At 41.2% G+C, this 21,526-nt stretch overlaps 1 protein-coding gene across 1 annotated transcript in view; it reads left to right on the plus strand.

Moving 5' to 3' along the window:
• REPS1 (RALBP1 associated Eps domain containing 1) overlaps positions 1–21,526 on the plus strand; it is a 118,194-nt gene that overhangs the window by 41,200 nt on the left and 55,468 nt on the right. The window contains exons 3-4 of the mRNA XM_019526948.1: positions 4,812–5,004; positions 11,107–11,261. Of these exons, the coding sequence (XP_019382493.1) occupies positions 4,812–5,004; positions 11,107–11,261 (348 nt within the window). The remainder of the gene's footprint in view (positions 1–4,811; positions 5,005–11,106; positions 11,262–21,526) is intronic.

The raw sequence follows: 21,526 nt of genomic DNA on the forward strand, positions 1-21,526 counted from the left end.
CCCCCCCCCCCCCCCAAAAAAAAAAAACCCAACCCCAACAAAGCAATGATGTTTGCTGTATTTTTCTGCTTAGAATATCTGGGAGGTAGATTGGTGTAAACTAAACAGTGTTTGAAGCTGACTTTAGGACAGGGCCATAGTTGAGGAAGATTTGGGCTGGGGCCCCCTGGGGCTCAGGGGCTAGTTCCTCTTCCTTTCAAGGCATAAGATCAAGCAACACCAAAACTATTGTGAATCATGGTATAGTGCCTTCCGTATCTACTTCTGTTTACAGGTAACCCACAGCCCATTCTCTGCCTAACCAAGAAATCCCTTCTGATCTGAGGTATTTATAGATCCACTTCCCCATACTGTTTTACTTTCCCAGTTGTCCCTAGCTTATCCTATGCCACATAAGCTCTTAACCAGCATACCCAACTACCCTACAAATAATTAATTTATCACAGCAGTCTATCATTTTCAGATTCATGATTGCTTTATGCCTCTCATTGTTCTCTTTTATGGGGGGCATGTAGTGCTTGCCAGGGATGGAGGAGGATATGTTTTCTTCCAGTTGCGCCTTTATCAGGTGACTAAGTTAGAGGTAAATATATGCTCAAAAGATGCCTAGCAAATTGGGCCTTAGATGTGGTTTAGGTGTTGCTCCAACATCACTCTGGGGTTATGGCCAGGCATTACATTTCTAATGCTAGATATGTCTTTTTGGTGATGCAGAAAGCAGGTGGAGAGCTGTCCGAGCAGTTTGTCCCTCAAAAAATGTGGCAAAAATGCTGTGAAATGTTGCCTCTTTTAAACAGGAACTTCTTGGCAATATAACATTTCTAGTGCCACATATAACACATTAGCGCTGCAGGGAGTGGCTTGGTCCTCCAGCATCCCAGAAGGTTTTCCTCCTCACCCCCTACCTCATGTCTACAGGGAGTCTGTTTGTGACTAACACCAAAATCAGCTGCCCCAGGGAGGAAGAACCAAGTGCACACAGACTTGCCAGTGAGTGCTGTCATCATTGTTTATGCACATGATTTAAAATCCTTTGCAGTCTGCATGAAAGCAGATTTCAAACCATTTCCAAAGTTTACCCAATTTGAGTTGCCTCTGGTGATTGTTTTGCCAATTCTTGTAACTGAATCACAGTGGCAAATTACTTTGAATTCAGTCCTATACCATCATCTGGAAAACGCAGCTTGAATCCACCTTGCAAATCTGTTTCTTATTCACTATTAATATCTGTTTATATCCCATCAGCATCTCTAGCCTTATCTACAAGCTCAGGTTGAGTGTAGGCTCAAAGATCAGCTGAGTGCAATTTATGGCTGCAGTAATTGGAAAAGGCTGCAGCTGGGCTGAATGGACTGTTAAGCATCACTTATGAAGCCATGGAAGCAGCAGAGTCCCACAGGAGCATTGTATATTAACTGTATTTGGCTCCTCTGGGTGTGTATGTGGGGGGGGGGCGGGGTTTGGGGCTGCAAGACTGAGGGCTCATGCCAGTGTGCAAGCACAGAATATTTAAAGTCACTACAAGGGTGGTAGCACTCTCCCTCTGCTACCAACCTCCTGTCGGAGGAGACTGAATCATGGTGTTGGCACCCACCATATAGCTACGAATGCCTTCTGTACTGCATCTCCTGCTGTGGACTTGCCCACATGGAACTGGTTGGTGACAGACTGGAGACTGCTAGGCATTGAGAACATCCAGCTGGCAATGACAGTGGTGATGCGCTTATCCACGAGGAAGGGTGCCCTTATGTTGATACTCTGTCATGTGAGGATGAGGACCAGTTCAGTTGGATATCTTCACAGAGGCATATCCTGAAGCTCTGCTGCTACTCTTCATTGTCTGGGGTACTTAAGAGTAAGTACTCCCAGCGATTAGTGCTCATGTTGCATGCCCCAGACCACCAGTATACAGTCTGTAAGTGATCATCAAGCATCTAATGCCAACATGGCATGGTCTTCATTGGCCATGTAATTGTTGGGGGACAGGAACAGAGATCAGAGCTCAGGGGCACTCGTGGCCAGGGCCTTAGTCACATGTGTGCATAGTGTTGCATGCCAGCCCTCATAAAAACTGAACTAGCTTGCCAAAGAAGTAGTAGCAAGTTTGACTGTGTGTTGGCAGGAGTACAACATGCTGGATAAAGAGCTGCAGGGTGTGCAGGCAGCAGGGTCTGTTTTGGGCTAGGACTGTAACTGTGGAGGCTTTGGGAATGGGAACTGACCATGGCAGCTGTGGCACTCACTGTACTGGAGTGCTCTGGCAGATGTTGCATATGTCACAGTCTATATACAAGTTCCCTGCAACAAGTCATGACTGGCCAGACATTAAAGCTGAAGGATAAAAATAACAGATCTGCCACAAACATGGTAAATCTGCCCTCATGAAGTTGTTGGTTGAAACAGCAATTTCTTTATGGTACCTTGACAATTTTAAGGTCTGGATGGTTACAGTAATGTCTGAAACCCTACCTGCTGCTTCAAGGAGGAGAGGGTGAGAGTGGCTGGTTGCCTAACATCTGGTCTGCTGCAAACTGTCAGAGTCTAGCAAGCTGCTTCTGCATGATCCCACTGATCTGTGCCCCACCAGCGCGCTCTGGTCCTGAGCTTTCTGTGTGTCTTTTATGCACTGAGAATGGCAACTCTGCACTGGGAAACACTGCGGAGGCAGGTGATCCCCAGTCCCAGACTGCCCTTGCACCTTTTCAAGATTCTAGCAAGCCGACCAGCAGGATTTGGGTCGCTCTGTCACCAACGTTGGAGCTTGGTAAAAAGTGTAGCCAGGCCTGGGGGCTACCCTACTAGATCTCAGACTGCCTGCAAGTGTGGATTTTTGAAGGGCTGGCAAGCAGTCCAAAACCAGAGAATGCTGCTGCTGTAGTGCTGCCCAGGCCTTGACTGCCTGCAGGTGCCCTTCAAAGATCCCAGCAACAGCTGATCAAGGAGACAGCAAAACTTTAAAGGTTGCTTGGGCCTGGGGAATGCCGTGTCAGTGGTGGTCTCAATCGCCTCTTTCTGGCTCATTGACAGGCCCTGTTGGTGGCATGGCAGGCTTTGGGAAGGATCATACAGCTTACTGTGCAGCAGCACACTATTGCTCAGTATTTTCAGTGCACACCTTACTGGAAATTTTGGGTACCCTTCAACCAAGGGGGGCTGTTCATGTGTGCCTGCCCAGACTGCTCTATTTTCTGTACTGTTGCAAATTTTGTAGCACTACAAAAATAACATCTATGAAGGGCATACATGAGTGTGAGCAAAATTAATTCCTGTAAAAATTAATGTACTAAGTGGACTGTTCTTCTAGTCATTTGGTGTTAGAAGAATACTTTGCAAATAACTTTGCAAAAAATAACTGCAGAATTTAATTTGATAAATGCACTAATGAGATCAATATTCAGATGAATGGTATAGCTGTCTGAACAATAAATGTAAGTTAGATATGTCAATATGGTTTAAAATGATCTGTTTAACTTCCTCTAATTATATCGGTTAAACAGATAACCAATAACATATACAATAAAAGCTCTGTTATCCAGTATCCCTCAGGAATGGGGGATGCTGGACAACCTAATATGTCAGTTAATTGAGCAGCCCTGGCTGCCACTTCTTGCGCCACGTCTGGGGCATCCATCCACCCCTCCCATGGCATCGCTGACAGGGAGGCGGGTCCTGCACAGCCTGTTGTGCCCCCAGGCCGTGAGGGCTCGGCAGTGCAGGCTGCTTTGTCCCGGGCCGTGGGCGCCTGGAGAAACCGGAAGTGCCACAGTAGGCACTTCTGGTTTCACTTTATCTTACAAGCCGGCATGCTGGTTAGTGGAGCATGCCGGCTTGTAAGATGCCGGATAACAGAACTTTTACTGTACCAAGTGTAGTGACCTCCAGCAGGAATAGCCCTGGGGCCTGGGCCATTCCTGCTGGAGGTTACTTAAACAGTAAGCAATAAAGTGTATAAATATAATTGTCACTTAACCATTTACATCCCTGACTTAGATAGCATTCCAGCTGGTTAGTAAAAAGTTTGCTTCAGGCTGAGTTGTAGTAAGGCTGTGGATTTAGTTTGATGTAAAAATTTTGCAGGTGTAGATTATTTAAACTTTTAATTTACTGCTAAAAGACTATCACTGAATGCCCTTAGTTAATATCCAATAAAATAGCTTATTGACTACCTATGTATTAATATAAAAGAATGCTTAACACTTAGTTTGAAAAATAAGTGCAACTATGGCTTCTAAAGTGATGCTACTTCTCACTAGTTTTCTGGTGTATTTAGTTGTATTTAATTGCTTTAATGAGGGTTTTAACTTTTTTATTTCTCAGGTCACGCACCCTGAATACAGGGACTTGAAGAGCTTCTTAAGCATGCCCAGAGATTGTGCTGGAGACCATCTTAAATCTGAATATAACAAAAAAAAAACCCCCCACAACAAAACAGCTGAGAGAATGAGCTGGATTCTATTTTGGCTTGTATTTCAGTACAGTCTAACAACCAAATCAGAGTTGTAGGAACAAACTCCTCTTCTCACTTTACAAACACAATCATAAAGGGTGGCCACATGCATATAATAAAGATGGAATTTGTGCTGCAGAATCTTAAAACTAGTGGTAGATGATCCAAAAAAGTCTGTTGGGGTTTTCAGATCTTTGGTTGAGTTTGTAAATTATGTCAAATTTATTTAAGTCATTGAGACAGATGCAAGACCTCATATTATCTTTTAGATTAGAACTATGCTTTAATTTTTAAGCAGTAAAATTTTATATGGTTAAAAATACCTTTACTATTCATTCCTTTCCTGTTTGTGTTTTTTTAACAGTCAAAGACCTCCCTCTTCCTAGGTTTGTTGTGTCAAAGAATGAACAAGAATCGAGACATACAGCCTCGTATGCTTCAGATGCTGATAATCCAGCCTCATATTCAGGTGTAATTCCCCCCCCGCCTGGCAGGGTACAAGCCAAAAAAGGCTCCGTGAGCCATGATGCAGTTCAGCAACGTACATCAACAGATCAACAGGTAATTAACCAAAACAAGAATTGTTATTCAAGGTATTGTACCATTATGCCAACTAAGCTCTAGCTTTGAAGTAGCTTCTTTGAAATGACTTCACACAAGTTTTTGTATAAATGGTTATATTTGAAGTTTATATTTTTAATCTATCTAAACTGTTTGTGTGCATACAGATTGCAATATAGACTAAATCTAAAACTGCATTTATTTAATTTTACTGTTACACGAAACTCCAGTGATGAGACACGTACTCTTCGTTCTTCAGAACCCTTAGAGAGATGTGTTCTCTTGCTAGACCTAAAGAAAAATGCATTACATTCAAAAGCTTGCCTATGTTTATTGCAACCAAGCACTTGGTCCAATAAACTATTGTCCACACAAATCCTTATTTTGTTAGAAATATTTCATATATATGTTGCTTCTATGCACTGTTGTGTGTGTGGTGCCCCAGACATGAAGCAGGTTTTCAGATATGCTTAAAATAGAAGTTTGGAAATAACACAGTTATTAAGAGGTAAGGGAAAATGAGTTAAACTTAATGAGCAAGAACCTCTGATAGTTTTATTTCATTTTTATATTTTTACTTTCTCCCTAAACTTCGAGTGATACCCTGAGGCCTAGCTATTTCCATACATTAAGCTGCCTACATTCTTATCCGAATATTCTTTAATCGAACAGAGGTTATAGGGCCTGCATGTGTGCTAAACTTTTATAAGTATTGTATTCTGTCCAGCTCACTTCTTACTTAAGAAAACCCTTTGTACCATGATAGCCTCTACTGTGCTTGTACGGCCCCTTAATGGAGACACCGCATCTGCTGGCAGGAGTTTTTCTGTTGGTGTACTTGTATCATATCTCTGAACAACACAAGACAAGCAACAAGATAACTCTTTTTTGGGTTCTATCTACATATTTGTATTGTCTGGACCAGGGGCAGGCAGTTGTTTCAGGTGGAGGGCTGCTTACCAAGTTTTGGCAAACTGTTGATGGCCACATTTTCCTCTCCTGGTCTGGGACGATGGGGCTCTTCCTACTTCCCTGTGCTGAAGTCTCTGCTTGGCAGGGGTTTTTGGATGGGGGGGCAGGGCTAGGCAGGCCTTGCTGCTGGGGCCTGCCACCAGCTTTCTCTGGGTCCTACTGCCCCTGGCTCCTGTCATCTTTGACAGGCACTTAGGAGCAAATAAATATTAATTTTGTAAATTTTTAGGGGCCCCATGAGCTGGATAGAATGGCCTGGCAGGCCAGATCCAGTCCCCCGGGCCGTATTTTACCTGGGCCATATTTAACCCACCCCTAGTCTAGACACTGGATCTGGAACCAACTTCCAAGAGAAGTGGTGTTGCTCCTACCCTGGGGGTCTTTAAGAGGAGGCTGGATGAACACCTCGCCGGGGTCATTTGACCCCAGTACTCTTTCCTGCCATGGCAGGGCATCGGACTTGGTCTGTTCAGGTCCTTTCCAACCCTACCAACTAGGAAAATATGAATAGACAGTATGGTTGTTTTTGTGCTCCTAGCCAAGCCAGCTGTCTTGGCAGAAGCTTGTAATATAGCTCAAACCTGAAAATTTCAGAGTCTGAAACCTGCAGATTGTTCTTCTGAACTGGTTCCTAAAATAAACTCTGTAGCTGGGCCAGGAGTTTGTAGTAGACTACAAACTAATACAACATGCAAAACATTGATAGGTGCCTGTATAGGGAACAAGACATGGAGTTATTCTGAGGAACAAAAGGTGTCTTGGAAGAGTCCAAAAATTTACAGCTGTCTTCTATGCATTGTCGTTATACCAGATCAGATTAGAACTAAATGTTAACCATAGTGGTTTGGTTTAGGAGATTCCAGAACCGTAGCACAGACTAGTAAGTAGGTTAGGAGGTTTGAGGTTTGTATTATCATATTTGATATTTTCTAAACTAACAGAAGTATTCAGTCTGGGATTGGGCCTTCAGTTTTTGGGAGTCAGAACTCCTTGGTTTATTTTTGTGCAAATGAACTGCTCTCTAAATCCTGGTAATTTTGGAATGAATGTCTTTGCAGATGTGGCTTTATAGATTTGCAGAGTGGGTTAATACATAATTCTTTTTCTGATTTTGACTTTCCCCCATTCATCCTTTAATTAAGGATTAGTTGGTGGCTAACAACAAGTGCAATGGGGTTTCTGGTCAATTTAACACCTATGACCAAGAAGCTTCAACTTTGGACATTTCAGTGAAAGCATTGTTTAAAAGAAATGTAGCATTTTGGAACTGTTCATGTCTTCAGTTTCCCAGCCTGTCTCTCTGCTGGCTTTAGACACAGTGGGCCTTGAAGAAAACTTTGTCACAAACAGGCTTTTAGAAATCAATTAACCCTTGCTGTTGCCCTGGACTGTTGTTCTAATGCAGTGTCTACTTTACTTACAAGCTAATTCCCAAAAGCAAACCTTTAAATACCATTTTCTAGCCATCAGTATCAACTGTAATCAGTGAATTGACCAATTTGACACATGGTTATCAGACATAGATTTAGATGTCCATTCTAAATGATCTTTCTAATGTTCCTAAGCAGGGTAGGTGAATAATTCAGTGGAGTTTTCTTATTGCTGTAGGCAAACTCCTACTGAAATCAGCAGGGATAACTTGTGTAGGCACTTTTGAAAATCCCAGCAGCCACCTTCCTGCATCTTTACATGCATAAGTATCTACAGATAACCTGGCTCTGGCCTTTGAATTTTTGGAGTTGATCTCATCCACTCCTGCTTAATTCTTATTCATAGATTAGAAGAGAGAAACAAGCTTTCCTGCTTTTTCAACTGCCAACTGAGTACTTAGCTTTCAAAAAGTAGTCAGATGAACAAAATTAGCCTTTTTGCACCTACTGGATAAATTAAAACCAGAAATAATTAAGCCCAAGCTTAAATGTAAAAGCCAGTTTGTTTCATTGCAAAGAGGGAACACAATATAAATAATTAAGACAGTGTGTAATAATGACACTTTAGAAGCTTGAACTGACCATTTTTTTTTCTCTCAAGCTATTGTGTAAAAAAAAAAAAACCCCCCAGAAACAACAACAAAAAACTAACCACCTATTTCTAACTTATTATTTGAGTACAACTAATTGATATGACAGTTTTATTTAAATTGTTTTAATTTAAAATTTATTTAAAGCATTTTAACAGATTTTAGTCAGTTTTAGGCCTTAAGATATAGACTTTTCTCATTTTGGGTTTAATTTTAAAACAGGTTCACTAAAAATAATTAATTTTATTTACCTGTGATGGACATCAGTAAGGACTGTGGAATCTCCCTTGGGTTAAATAGCAAGGGGACCGTAAGTACTTCTCTGGACAGAGCCATGAATTCTGCCATTTATCAGATTTGGAAGAGAAGATGGAAAATTAAAGGGGCAGTAATCTTGTTCCACATACCACATCTGTGGGGAAGGGGTGGTGGGCAAAACAGTAGAAAACCTGTTTCTGATGAGACTAAGGTGCTAGCACAAGATGGGTATAAAGCATATTTTAACAGGTCTTAGTGGCTTGGGTGATTTTTATGTTCAGTTTTTCACCTATAACTGAAAAACATTTTTTTTAGTTATAAAAAAAAAAATCCATGATCATTTGTGGCCAGTAAGTCTGCTGATAGGTGGTCATTAAGGAATTTTCTGCTTTGGACATCTCCCTACATTGTCTCTGTAGATTCACACCGGCCATCCTGCCTTTGCTGCTGTCAAGTATTGTTTTATAACTCAGAGTGAAGATCAAATTTTAATTAAGCAGAGGTCTCTCCTTGCAACCACTATTTTACGTTAAAATTGGGTGGGAATAGGAAGCACGTATATTTTCTGCTGCTTTTCAGTGATTCTGAAGTCTGTGAACTAGTGCACCAGACTTGGATTGCAAGGAGTTTCTGAGATGTTCAGTGCTGTAAGTAGTAGTAAAATTAACAGAAGGCTTTAGAATGTGACTAAATGTTTTTTATTTAATTTCCTATATTAGTTCTATATGCTTCTGACAATCTCTGCCTTTGTATATTATACCTATAAGTAAATCACATAGTAGAAGATGCTTGGAAAAATTTTTTAAAAATTAGGTTGCTATAGACATCTCTCTTTACATTTTATGATGAAATGTGTTATTCCTTGTAGCAGGACTGTTTCCCAGAGAACTAAATTCCTTGTGTCTCAGCTTGTCAGTCTGGCTAGTAGAAGTTAGAATCATAGAAAAACAGAGCATGGAAGGGACCCCCCAGAGGCAGGACCATCCCCATCTAAACCACTGGATACAAATCCATCTTTTAACTTGTTAGTAGAACTACAGAGTCAAACCTGATAGCCACCAGGTGTAACACCTTAACATGCTGTAAGTGTGGCAGGGGAGCAGTGGCAGCCAATGTTGTGCTGCTGTGAGGGTGGTTAAAATACACTTTTAAGGCCCAAGGAAGAAGAGGGCCATGTCCCAAGCTACAGGGGAAGGCAAAAACTCCCACTGTCTATACCAGCATGGGTAAAAATTCTTCCCTGACCTCAGGTATGGTAATCAGTCTAACCCTGAGTGGATGGGTAAGTCCTTTTAGCTAGGAATCTTTGGGTTGGAGTCTCAGCAGGAGCATTGGTACACCCCAGTCAAAATCCCAAGCGTAGGCTGTAACCAACCCCCAACACTTCTGGGGAAGGTGAATGCTCCCCCTCACCCTAACATGTAGCAATGGGGGGCAGGGATTCCTTCCCAGCCCCAAGTAGCTATCAACAAAGCCCCAAAGCATGGGAAATATCCATAGTAAGAGCATAGGCATTAGGCATAGCTTCTCCTAGATAAAGGGTGGTCAACAAAAGGCATTGTAGAGAGGGCCTGTTAAATGTTTTACATAATACTGCGTGCTCCTGTGCTTTACTTTAAACTTGGTGTGCTGCTACACTGAGCCCAGCTCATGCCCAGAGGAGACATCGCATTAGTTGGACCTGACTCACCCAGTGTCTGCATAGATCGGGCAATTTAGTGGGGCTTTTTTGGTGCTTTTATCTAATAGCTGATTGAATCAGCTATTAGATAAAAGCCCCACTAAAGCACCCAACCTATACAGATGGTTCAGAGCTGCATCAAACTGGTAAAGCGCCCTTCCCCCATGTTTGGCAGCGCCCTAAGTGTCTGTGAAGAACTGACTTCAGGTAATGAATACACAGTAGTCCTGTCATTGTTCAGAGCAGTCCAAGCTTTGAGCATGCTTATGCCCTGGACGCTGAACTTTCTCTTCACAAAAATTCAGATTATAGAGCTACTAAGGACAGGTCCACACTGTCTTTTTTAATTAAACCCTGGAGCACCACTGGAAGCATTATTATTTGCTGCTTCTGTTCATTATGAATCCAAGGCCTAGAAATAAGGCAGTGAAGCTGGTTTAGCTTGGGTTTAAACATGCACCAAGAATTCTCTCAGAACACCTCTGGGTGCCTACTCAGGACTGTGGTAAACTTGACTTTGTTTGATCTCTTAGTTATGTCCTGTGTTGAGCAGGAGCAGCTGTCTGAGGCATGCTTTTTAGTGTTGTTTTCAGGCTTCCACAGGGCTTGTTCAGTGAACTGTGTTCACGTCCTGAGTTATTCTTTTTTTTGTTGGAAACAGTTGCATCTGAATATTTGTATTTAAAAAAAAAAAAAAATTAAATTTGGGTGAGCTTATTAACTTGAAATGTTAATGTACTTTTGAAATGGTAAATGAAGATAAAACGCTAAGCAAGTTTTAGGTGGATTATATGTACATAGTAAATAACATTTCAGCTTTTGAGACCTAGGTTCAAGTACAACTTTTATTACGAATGTAAATGAACTTCATGATCTGGCTTTCCATAGTGGTTGTATACTTGTAAAATGATTGTAACAAGGCACATTGTTGTACTGCAAGAATAGTGGGATCCAGGAGTGAACACTTTTGGGTGGGGAAACTATGTTCAATGTCCGTTGTATTGTGCCTGACTTCTGCTGTTTCCTCATTTTAAGTATTACATTCTTCTTTATTCCAAGAAGAGTGTTTTAACTACTAAACAAACTTTTTTAAATAAGAAATAATGATTGTATTTTTATTATTTACATCACAGTACAACATTTTTTAAAAGTTCCTTTATTTTAACAGGAGTCCACATCTCCAGTTGTTTCACCACAGCAATCCCCACCAACATCTCCACATACATGGAGGAAGCACAACCGCCACCCCAGCGGAGGAAATAATGAACGACCTCTTGCTGGACCTGGGCCTTTTTGGGCTCCATTTAGTGAAGCACAATCAGGTATAAATGTCTTACATTTTACTTCAAATGTTGCCTGAAGTTGTGGAACTTTTCTAAAAAGCTTATAGTTTAGGTTAGTTTAGCTTCACATTTTCAGTATTGGGAACAACTCAGTTGCAGACTGAAGTGTTTAAATTGGTACCAGTACTGCAAAACCTTCTATCCTGGCTGCAGCAGGCCAATTTCGTAAGTGTGATATGACAATAAATTTGTGGAGGGAGGGATAAAAGGAAAGATTATGAACTTTGCAAGAGAAAAAATATATTGTTATAAAATTGGTACATTGTTCAAGCTCAACAAGAAACTTTCAAACAACTGTAAAATGGAACTTAGAATGCAAAGAGGATAGATAACAGTACTTGCTGTCTGCTTGAATTATGTTTTTCTTTAAAGTAGGTTAAATTTTAATTTTTGTCAGGTTAAAACTAATATATTTCTTAACAGTTTGAGTTTTCTGTGTTTTATCTAGAGCTTCTACAAGTGTTAAGAATTCAGTCTTGAATTTTTTTGTTTCAATTATGTTGGAGAGTGTATTCATACATTCATGACTTCTGTGCTGTTATAACCATTCCGTGTAGTTAACTATTTCTTGTCAGGCATTAAGAAAACTTCTAGTCTGTGATCCATTTCTCTTGAAATATAAAGAGCTTTTCACCTGTAATGACCATGTTTCTACAAGTTCCATTTTCTTTTCTCGATTGTTCCAGATTTTCTACAATGAAAGGGGCTCCTAGTTTCAGTTACTGTTGGCTTGGTTTGTTTTCTGTTAAGAATATATTGTATTTTATAGTCTTGTTTTTTATATTAAATTGAATTATGCTGTGACTTATTTCTTACTTTATTTGAATACTTATGTATATCTGGGTCTCCAGAATTAGCCCACTATTTTACATCATCTTTTCATTGCTTTTTTGTAGTTCTTGCTGCAATAAGCCTTTGAGGATAAGGGAGATTGTATAATCAGAACTGGTTGAAGGTATTTTCCTTACCTGTTAAATCCTAAAGAAATAATAAAATTTGTTTTATTTTCAGGGGCACCTAAAAAGGAAATGGGTCATATGCAGTGGGTTGTGCCAGACATGATTGTATCTCAACAAATGACATACCCTGCTCAGTCGGGTTTATAAATTAAGAGATTAAACAGTTTAATGCGGTCATATGCCATGTACAAGTTAGAACAATTCTATTTAGGTTACATTTTTAATGGATAAATTAATGTGACTTTCCCCCTTAAAAAAAAAACTTGAGTACAGAGGTTATGATAAGATCAAATGTAAATGAGTTATTGCTGGTGGCATGTCTTTTAGTTTGCAAAGCCAGTGAACTCCAGGCTTTAGTCAGTAATTTGCTGGTACCAGTTTTGTTACTGGAAACTGTCTTTTTTTTTTTCCCCTTTTTTTTTTTTTTTATAAACCAATGAATTCCCTCTTAATTCATCAACTGTTGCAGCAGTGTTTTTTCCTGTGATGCCTAATTAAGTCTAAGTCCTCCTCTCTGAATCAAAATACATACAAGTCTTTTTAAATTCAGCCCTATTATTTCTCATGCTGAAGTACTTTTACTGAACTTAAAATCCATTCTTAGTACATCCTTGTGGAGGAATTGCTTGATTTGAAAACTTTAAGACTAGAGATGACTTATTTTACTGTTGGCTGGGGGCAAAGTGTTTCTATCCGGGAAAAACTTTACTTGGTACCTTAAATTGTTGCCTGGTTCTGTTACAAATACTAGCTATACTTTTTAAACATAACTTTCACACTCTTTTGCTCTCCCCTGTTTCTGTCTTTAAAAAAAGATGTTATATTTATATTAAACAAGGGTCTAGCAGAGTAGTTGCATAAGGTTTGGATAACTGCTCTGCTAAAATTCAAAATCGAGCTCTGCCAGTTCATCTTAGTTCTGACCTGTGAAATTCGCTTTCAGTTTCCGTCTTAGACCTCTCTTGAATAATTAGCTAATATCAAATTGTAATGTACCTACTGTGTGGAACCATTGTACTAGGATATGAGATGAGACCACAATATTTCACTTGTGAATCCTGACCCGTAAGAACCCTAGTCTCTATGGCCATAATGCAGTAAATCATGATAGGTTTGAGAGAAGTGCATCTAAATTTTAAGAGCTTGTTTTTGTTAGCCTTTTTCATTACTTAAGCTCCCTATATTACCTTTCTTCTCTTGATTTAAGCATATTGGTTTTAAATATGTCTAGAGTAGTGTAAGAACTGGTTAGACATTACTTGGAGAAGCTATATGTTGTCAAGTAGGCAGGGTCAAATAAGGCACACTGTAGGGTACAAAGTAATTGGCTGAAGTAATTTCAAAGCTATTGACTTCAAAGGTCTCCTTTGAGAGCTCATGGAAGTCGGGTGTGGTCCCAAATGATTGGAAAAGAGTACATAATCGTGGCCATTTTTAAGGAAGGGTAAAAGAAGGATCCAGGTAATTACAGACCAGTTGGTTTGACCTTGATACCTGGAAAGATCAAGGAGTTGTTCCTCAAAGAATATAATGTGAAGCATCCAGAAGAGTACAAGGTGATCAGGAACAGCCAGCAATGGATTTGCAAAGAGCAAGTCATTCTTGACCAAGCTGATTTCCTGCTCTGATAAGGTAAACTTGGGGGAGGGCAGTGGATATGAGATCTTGATGTTTTAGCAAGACTTTTGATATAGTCTCCCACAGCATTCTCATTAACAAGCTAAGGGAATACAGGCTAGACAAAAGTACTGTAGGTGAATACATACCTGGTTGGATCATCGTGCTCAACAAGTAGTCATCAATGGCTCAGTGTCAGGTGGGGATGAAGTATCAAGTGGGATTCCCCAGGGGTCTGTCCTAGGTCCAGGATTATTCAACATTTTCATTAATGAGTTGGACAATGGGATTGAATGCACACATGAAATTTGCAGGCGACTCCCAGGTTGGGTGGAGTTGTAACTGGAGAATGAGGGTAGGATCCAGAATGACCTAGCTAAATTGTCAAAATCATCCAAAATCAATCGGATGAATTTCATCAAGGACAGGTCCATAGTCCTGCACTTGGGACAGAATTATTGTATACACAAATACAGACTGGGTACTGCAGAGAAGGACCCTAGCGTTGCAGCGGACTGTAAAATGAAATTATAAGCCAACAGTGTGCAGCATACAGGCTTGTATAATAGGAGTGTGTCTTGCAAATCAAGGATGTGATTCTTCTGCTTTATTTGTCACTGGTGAGGCCTCACCTGGAGTAGTGTTTTGAGTCCCATATTTTAAGAAAGTTGTGAATAGATTGGAAAGAGTCCCACAGAGAGCAGCAAAAATTATTAGAGATAAATGAGGAAAGGCTCAAAGTAGTATGATTATTTAGTCTGGAAAAGAGAAGACTTGAGGGGGTGGGATTTGAGTCTTCAGGAACAGGTTAGACAGACACATGGCTGGGATAATTTAATCAATGAGGATCTTGCCCTGAGCAGGGCATTGGAGTAGATGACCTTACGAGGTACCTGCCAGCTCTACTTTCCTATGATCATATGAAATACCTGAAGGGCAATGATGTTGAGGATGGAGATTTTTCTTTGTGGCTGTAGGGAACCAGGATTAAGGGCAAGGAGCAGTAAGAATTAAAATCTGCAAGTCTATAAAATTCTGTAGAAAGCACAGGGATGCATCAAAACATTTGGAATCTGATCAAGAACATCGTGGGATGGAGAGAATTGGTGCAACCTGCCATAGGAAATAAGAAAAGCATGTAGGATGGTACAACCAAAACCTGGTAAATAGGAATTAAATACATTTAGCATTTGGCAAATTGTAAGTTGCATGGCACCAGTGTGATTGTGTGTGTAAATGATGTAGGCTTGAAGTAAGTGTTTCTAATGTATAAAAAGAGTGGAATGGAAATGCCCTTTGGATATATGTTTATTCCTGCACTATCCCCGCTGTTAGCCAGTCTGGTCACCTAGCTGATCGTTTGAATAAAGGCTGCACAAGGTTCTTACGGAGTAGCTGCTGCATGTTTATTTGAACTATATTGCAACAGGAGGTTCTTGGAGGCAGCAACGTTTTGGTGCTGTGACCCAGGTAAAGAGTGACTCGGTGGTATATCCACGTGGCCAGGCAGTTTGGGGTCTTTGGGGAATTCCCATGGGTTGTTAGAAGATATGTAAGTCAGTGACTGCTCTTCTCTATCAAGGAGTGTGACCAAAATAAACCACTTTTTGTTTAGGGGGTGTGACCTAACAAAAAATGCTTGTAGCCTAAACACAGTATAGTTGGGTTCGAGTACCATAATGTATCTGAATGTCTTAGGTGATTCCAGGATAACGGGGGATTATTCAGTTATTCCAGGAAGTCGTGGAGCAAAATTGGGATTGCATTGGAAATGTGTTAAGGAGTGTGGTACTGAACAGGAAAGGTAAAGACAGCAAAAGGAAAAGTCTTTTATAGTACAAGGTCTTGTCTAGGGATTGGCATCTTCCACAGACAAAATGTCAACTTGTTGAGCTGAATCGGAATACTAGAGGAGGAAAAAGTTGCTCTACAAGGAAAAAAAATGCTTTTAGGGTACAGGCGGCGGCTGTTGCTGCTGCTACCTTCTTAGCTAAAGATAAGAACTGTGAAGATACTGAACAGGAAGGGAATAAAGTAATTGAGGTAACTAATTTGCAAAACCGGTTAGCTCAACATCGAAATGAAAAATTCCTGGCATTTCTGTTACTTTTCAATATAAACCTTACTGGACTTCCTACAAATGAGACCATGCAAACACAACCATGGGTGAGTCCACAGGCAGTCACCTAGACAAACTGTACTGCCACAAGCACCAGTGACTCTTAAAATTGAAAGAGAACCTTGTAGGGGTATATATCATCAAACCATAAAAGATGAGCATGTGATAGTGCTAGAGGTTGAATCTTTTCTTAAAACTTGTGATGATTTTAATAAATTTGTAATGAGAGTCTTAAGAGGGGTAGAATTAATACTGCAGCATCAATTAACAGCAAAGGACTGGCAAATTGTAGTGCAAAGAGGCTCTAGGATGTTCTGTATGGTCCCCAGGTGGGAGACTTAATCGTGGGAGGAGCTATGGAATAGTTATAGCTCTTGTGAAGCATTTAACTTTAGAGTACCAAAAGCTGAAATGGATCCAATCAGTATGATCCCAGAGTTAGGATCCATGGCGGTGGTAGCAGACAGAACCTTCACGTGGTGGAATCTTCAAACAACCTTTCAACAACACCTGCAGTAGGAAGTGGAGGCCACACAGAGGTATTTTTACATGCTGTGCTTGAGGAATGAGAGTATATGCTGCAGTTTAAAAAGGACCCTGTTGATGCAGAGGATATGATTTCACAAGCCAACAACTGGTAGAAACAAAATAAACAAGCTATTTCAGTAGAAGCCGCCAAATATGTTCAAAATAGTTAAGTCCCAAGTGCATGGACTTTTAGTTCTGCAAGGAGAAAATATTAAAGCAGTCCAACTTAAGTCTCCTGGGCTAGGGACAGACATTACACATAAGCCAGTTTAAGTGATCAGAAACTGGTTTAAATCTGTAACGGAACAGAAGTTCAGTGCACATAAACCAGTTTGAGAAAAACCTGGTTGAATAGTATCAGACTTAACTGATTTGGCTCAAATCAGTTTATGGAATGTCTGTCCCAGACCCCTTGCTGGTTTAAGTTAAACCAGACTCCCCCAGTGTCCTGGCATGCTCTCTGAGCTGGGTGGGGCTCTCTGTTCCACAGCAGGCTGGCCCCTCCCCTCTGCTGCAGCTCCAGCAGTCTCTACAGGCATCTGCCTGGCTTCTGCCCCCCCACTTCCCACTCTCTGCTAAGCAGGCACTCCCCTGTCCCTCACAGACACAGCTCAGCATTAGCTTGCAGACCACATGCTGGCTACCTCCCTGCACATGGGAGAAAGAATCAACAGGTAGCTGGTAATGTCCCTCTGTTGTTTTCTTAATGGAGTGATAAACATTCCTTGCTGGGCTGCTCAGGAGCAAGGGGGGGTGGGAAACAATGACACCTGCCCCAGCCTGGCCATGCCCCCCTCAGCTCAGCTTTGTGGAAGGGAAGGAAGGCTGCTCTAGTGCCCCCTGGCTTCTAGCCTGAGCCACTGCAGGCATGTGCCTGCATTTCTGGAATGTTTGTCTGGTTACAAAACTGATTTAGCCTAGCCAGGTTAGACTGACCTGCAAAGATTGAATCAATTCAGGCTCAGGCTTTTTGAATGTCTGTTCCTAGCCCCAAGGACTGGATTGCAGGCATGTGTGTTGAAGGGTTAACTCATGAATGTGAAATGAATCCAGCTGTTGCCTGTCATCAGCATTCAAAGGAATTCATGGAAATTAAGTACAAATGGATGACAAGGTCTGGTTATGCAGATGGTAATAGCCATTATGTACAAGGAGAGAGGAAAAGAGGATTAGCTGCCTTAAAGATGAAGGGAAATGAAACGTTAAAACCTTTCAGTACCTCGCTATGTGCTCATTTGTACTGGTAGGATCTGGCAGAACTTTGGAGGCAACAACACAGACACTTGCCTGGGATGGTTTAATTAGGAATGATTGTCTTGAGGAGGAGGCTGGACTGCATGACCTCCTGTGGTCCCTTGTAGCCCTACTTTCTATTATCCTATAATAAAGTGGGCACCACCACCTTTATCCTTCCAGGTTCTTGAATGATAGAGGTTGTGGCTGCTCTATTTTGGGCTGAATTCAATATTGGCATTGTGTTTGGTGTGCTCAGAGATGGTTACTGGCTCAGTTCTTTAGGGGATTTAAGTGGCAGAATGCCTTGTTTGAGGATACTGATGAAGTTTGTGTGAGGCAGGTGCTGAAGTTCTCTGCCCTTCCAAGGCGGACGCAATTTTGAGTATTCTTCCACCTACTGTGGAGATTAGGTGCCAAGTGATGGACCAGATATTTGCATCCTGGTCCCCCAACTTCTAGGCTAATAACTGAATTATCTTTTCTGCAGGGGGGAGGGTTGTTTTTTTTTCTTCTCCCCAGTCATCTATAAAAAAAACAAACAAACAAACAAACAAAACAAAACTAGTGAATCTGCCTGTTCCTTTGGTCATTAATCATTCTGATAATACAGTTGGTGTCCAGTTCGTTGAAGCATAGTGGTCTAACAAACATTGCATGTGTGGTGCATGGAAATGCCTTTAAGCTTTATCGGCACTTCATAGTGTACAGAATATTACAGGAGCTTGGAAGACTGGAAGGTTTTTATCACAAAAATAAGCTTGCACAAGGTTAATGGCATTTTATGGTGTGATAAAATGTATTGTGGCCCATCTGTACGGTAAAAGACAAACATTTCAGTTTATGGGTACACAGTCTCTCTCATCCATGAAAAAATATATGGTTCTAAGAATTTCATGCTTTCCATAAGGTATGGGACCAGGGTGAAAAGTTGATTTACTGAATCAATGATTTTTTTTTTTTTTTTTTTTTTAAAGGTCCAGTATCTCTTCTATAAGGGCTTGAAATGTATAACCTATACCAAGTGAAAACTGTGTTACCTTTCTGGAGACGAAAGCTGTTAACTTCAGCTTTGCTGGTGTAAGATTTTAAAATTGCTCCGTTCTGTTTTTCATCTTGTCAGAACTTTATTGAATACTTTATTCTATAAACAGTAACTTGTACTTAGCTAGAAATTAAAGCAGTAATTTTCAACCAGGGTGTTGTGGAACCTTTGGGAGTCATGGGATCTTTTTGAAGGTACACTAGAGTTCCACACTGTTAGCACTGCATAGGTATGCAAACACCTACGCAATTCACAAGATAAACCCAGAGATTTCAAATGGGAATGTTTCAAAACCATTCGGACCTGTTGTGGTCTTCCCTTTTGTTGTAAAGAACTCAGAATTGCACCACTATTTGTTCCATAGTCATAAAAACAAATGAATGCTTAGAGCTGGAATTTCCCAAGGGGTGCCTTTTGTCTAATAAGGTGGAGACCCACTGGCTAAGTACAGACAATCAAAAAGCCCAGTGCTGAATCAGTTCAATCTTTGTAGGTTAGTCGAAGCTGCATAGATTGAGCAGATGAGCAGGCATTCACTTTTGATTCTGAAAATGTAGCTACATGCCTGCAGTGGCCCAGGCCAGAAGCTAGGGGGAGGGGAGGGAGCGCTACAGCATGCCTCCTTACTTGGCTGGAGTAGACAGTTTGAGCCAAGACTAGCTTGCCCACCCTGAGTGCGGGGGAGGTGGAAAGCATTCTGGGATGCTGGAGGACTGTGAGTCAATCTGAATTTGGAGGGGATCTGGGACAGAAGTTCAGTAAACTGGTTTAACCTAAATAAGTTAAGTCTGATGCAATATTTACCCAGGCTTATCTTAAGCTGATTTTGGTCATTTTGAAAGTGGTTTATGTGCACTTAGCTTCTGTTGTGTTACAGATTTGAACTGGTTTCGGATCACTTATGTTGGTTTATGGGTAATTTCTGTCCCTAGCCACTGAGTTAAAGGGATGAAAAATCTTTTGGTTTTTTAACCCGACTGTTGCAGGAATATAAAGACTTCCTAAGTTTGCTTCTTGAAGTCTGTATAGATGAGTAGCTTTCTTGCCTGTTAGAGTTGTTCACTCCAACAAGCCTGTTTTCCTAGTAGTTTCTCAGATGTTTGAATAAAACAAGTGTTAACATAATGCTGAATAAAAATCACTTACCCATCTCAATCTGAGTTTCAGTTTGTGTCTGCCACACCTGTAGAGGTCACATATTTGTTTTCCAAGGGTGAAATGGATTCTTGTCTGTCTTGTAGGAAAAGAAAACAGGTGTGGGTATGTATGTGGGTAAATGTGAGAGAGAGAGAATCTTTCACACCTTTATTACCTAATTGAGAAGAAACAGCATAAAAATATTTATATTTTGCAGACCATTTGGAGCACCACCTCTAGCAAGTAGAATATTATTGGTTGCCCAAAATAGTTCAGAAATGTCCTGATGGTTGAAATGGCATGCTCAAACAAGATGGTAAAAAAGTGACACGCTGTTAGGCTCTGTTATCTTATAATGCGACTGTTTTGAAATAAGGCAGCCTAGGCAAAGAATATGTAGATGGGAATCTCCCAGACATAGGCCACATAGAACAATTCCATTTCAACCGGGAGAATTGCTGCTTTCCCAGTAGAAACCATAAGTGTACAGGTGTTTTGTCTTTTCCTTGCAGAGCAAAAGTGGTGGTTCCAAGAGAAAAATGGCCTGACTTCAACTAAGTAAAAGTAACTCTTGGGAGAATAAACTTTTGTATACCGCCCTACAGCTTAACTCCTCCCAGGGACCAGGAAGAGTGGAGCCACCGGGATAGGCTTCTGTGCTTCCCAGAGACTGGGGTCACCTGGGACTGTAGGAGGCACAGAGGAGGGAAAGAGCTGCCACCTATTCCCTGCTGGTTTCTCCCACAACACTGTCCTTGGAGTGAGAACTGGGCAAGGGTTTGGCCTGCTGTTCCAGTCCCCCCAGGAATGAAAGAACTGGAGCAGCCCATACTTTTGCTTAGTTACTTACACTGGGATTATCCCAGTCTTGGAAAGATGCGAGGGGCAGGAGCAAGGGGTCAATTGCAGGCAAACACCTGTACTGCTGCCCCTCTTGGAATCATTTTTAGCAGTGAAAATTTCCCTTCGTTAGAAATGAATGTTTCTACATAGCATAGCCATCAGAAGAAATCTGAGAGATTCTGTGCAGCCATCATTGTGGGCACATTGCGGGCATTGAGCTTACGGAGCTTCAGAGCATGTTGCTTTGAAGTTAAATGGATGATCCAGTTTGATGTCGAAGTGTATATGTAAGGGACTTCAGGTTCAAACCACCTCTATTCTTTTGTGACTGATTTCATAGAATCATAGAGAAACAGGGCTGGAAAGGACTTCCAGAGGGCATCTAGTTCAAGCTCCCTGCCTGATGCAGGATCATCTCTATCCCAGCCATCCTATGCAAACCATAATCTAAACTCTACATAAGGCTACCATCCACCCTGACACAACCCAGACATAGCACCCTAACCTGCCACAGGTAAAGCAAAAGAACCACAGCAGCCAATGTCCTGCTTCTATGAAATATTGTCAATATATGCTCAAGCGATGGTAGTATGGGGAATAAGCAGGAGGAACTCACCCTCAGAATAGCCAGTTCAGACCCAGGCATAATAGGGCTTACAGAAACTTGGTGGGATTCATCCCACGACTGGGCAGTTAACATTAGGGGCTATAGGCTTTACAGGTGGGATAGAGAAGGAAAGGCGGGGGTGTGGCGCTCTGTCAA

Source organism: Gavialis gangeticus, unplaced genomic scaffold (genome assembly GCF_001723915.1).
Source record: "Gavialis gangeticus isolate Ggan-Ray unplaced genomic scaffold, GavGan_comp1, whole genome shotgun sequence".
Classification (NCBI taxonomy): Eukaryota; Metazoa; Chordata; order Crocodylia; family Gavialidae; genus Gavialis; species Gavialis gangeticus.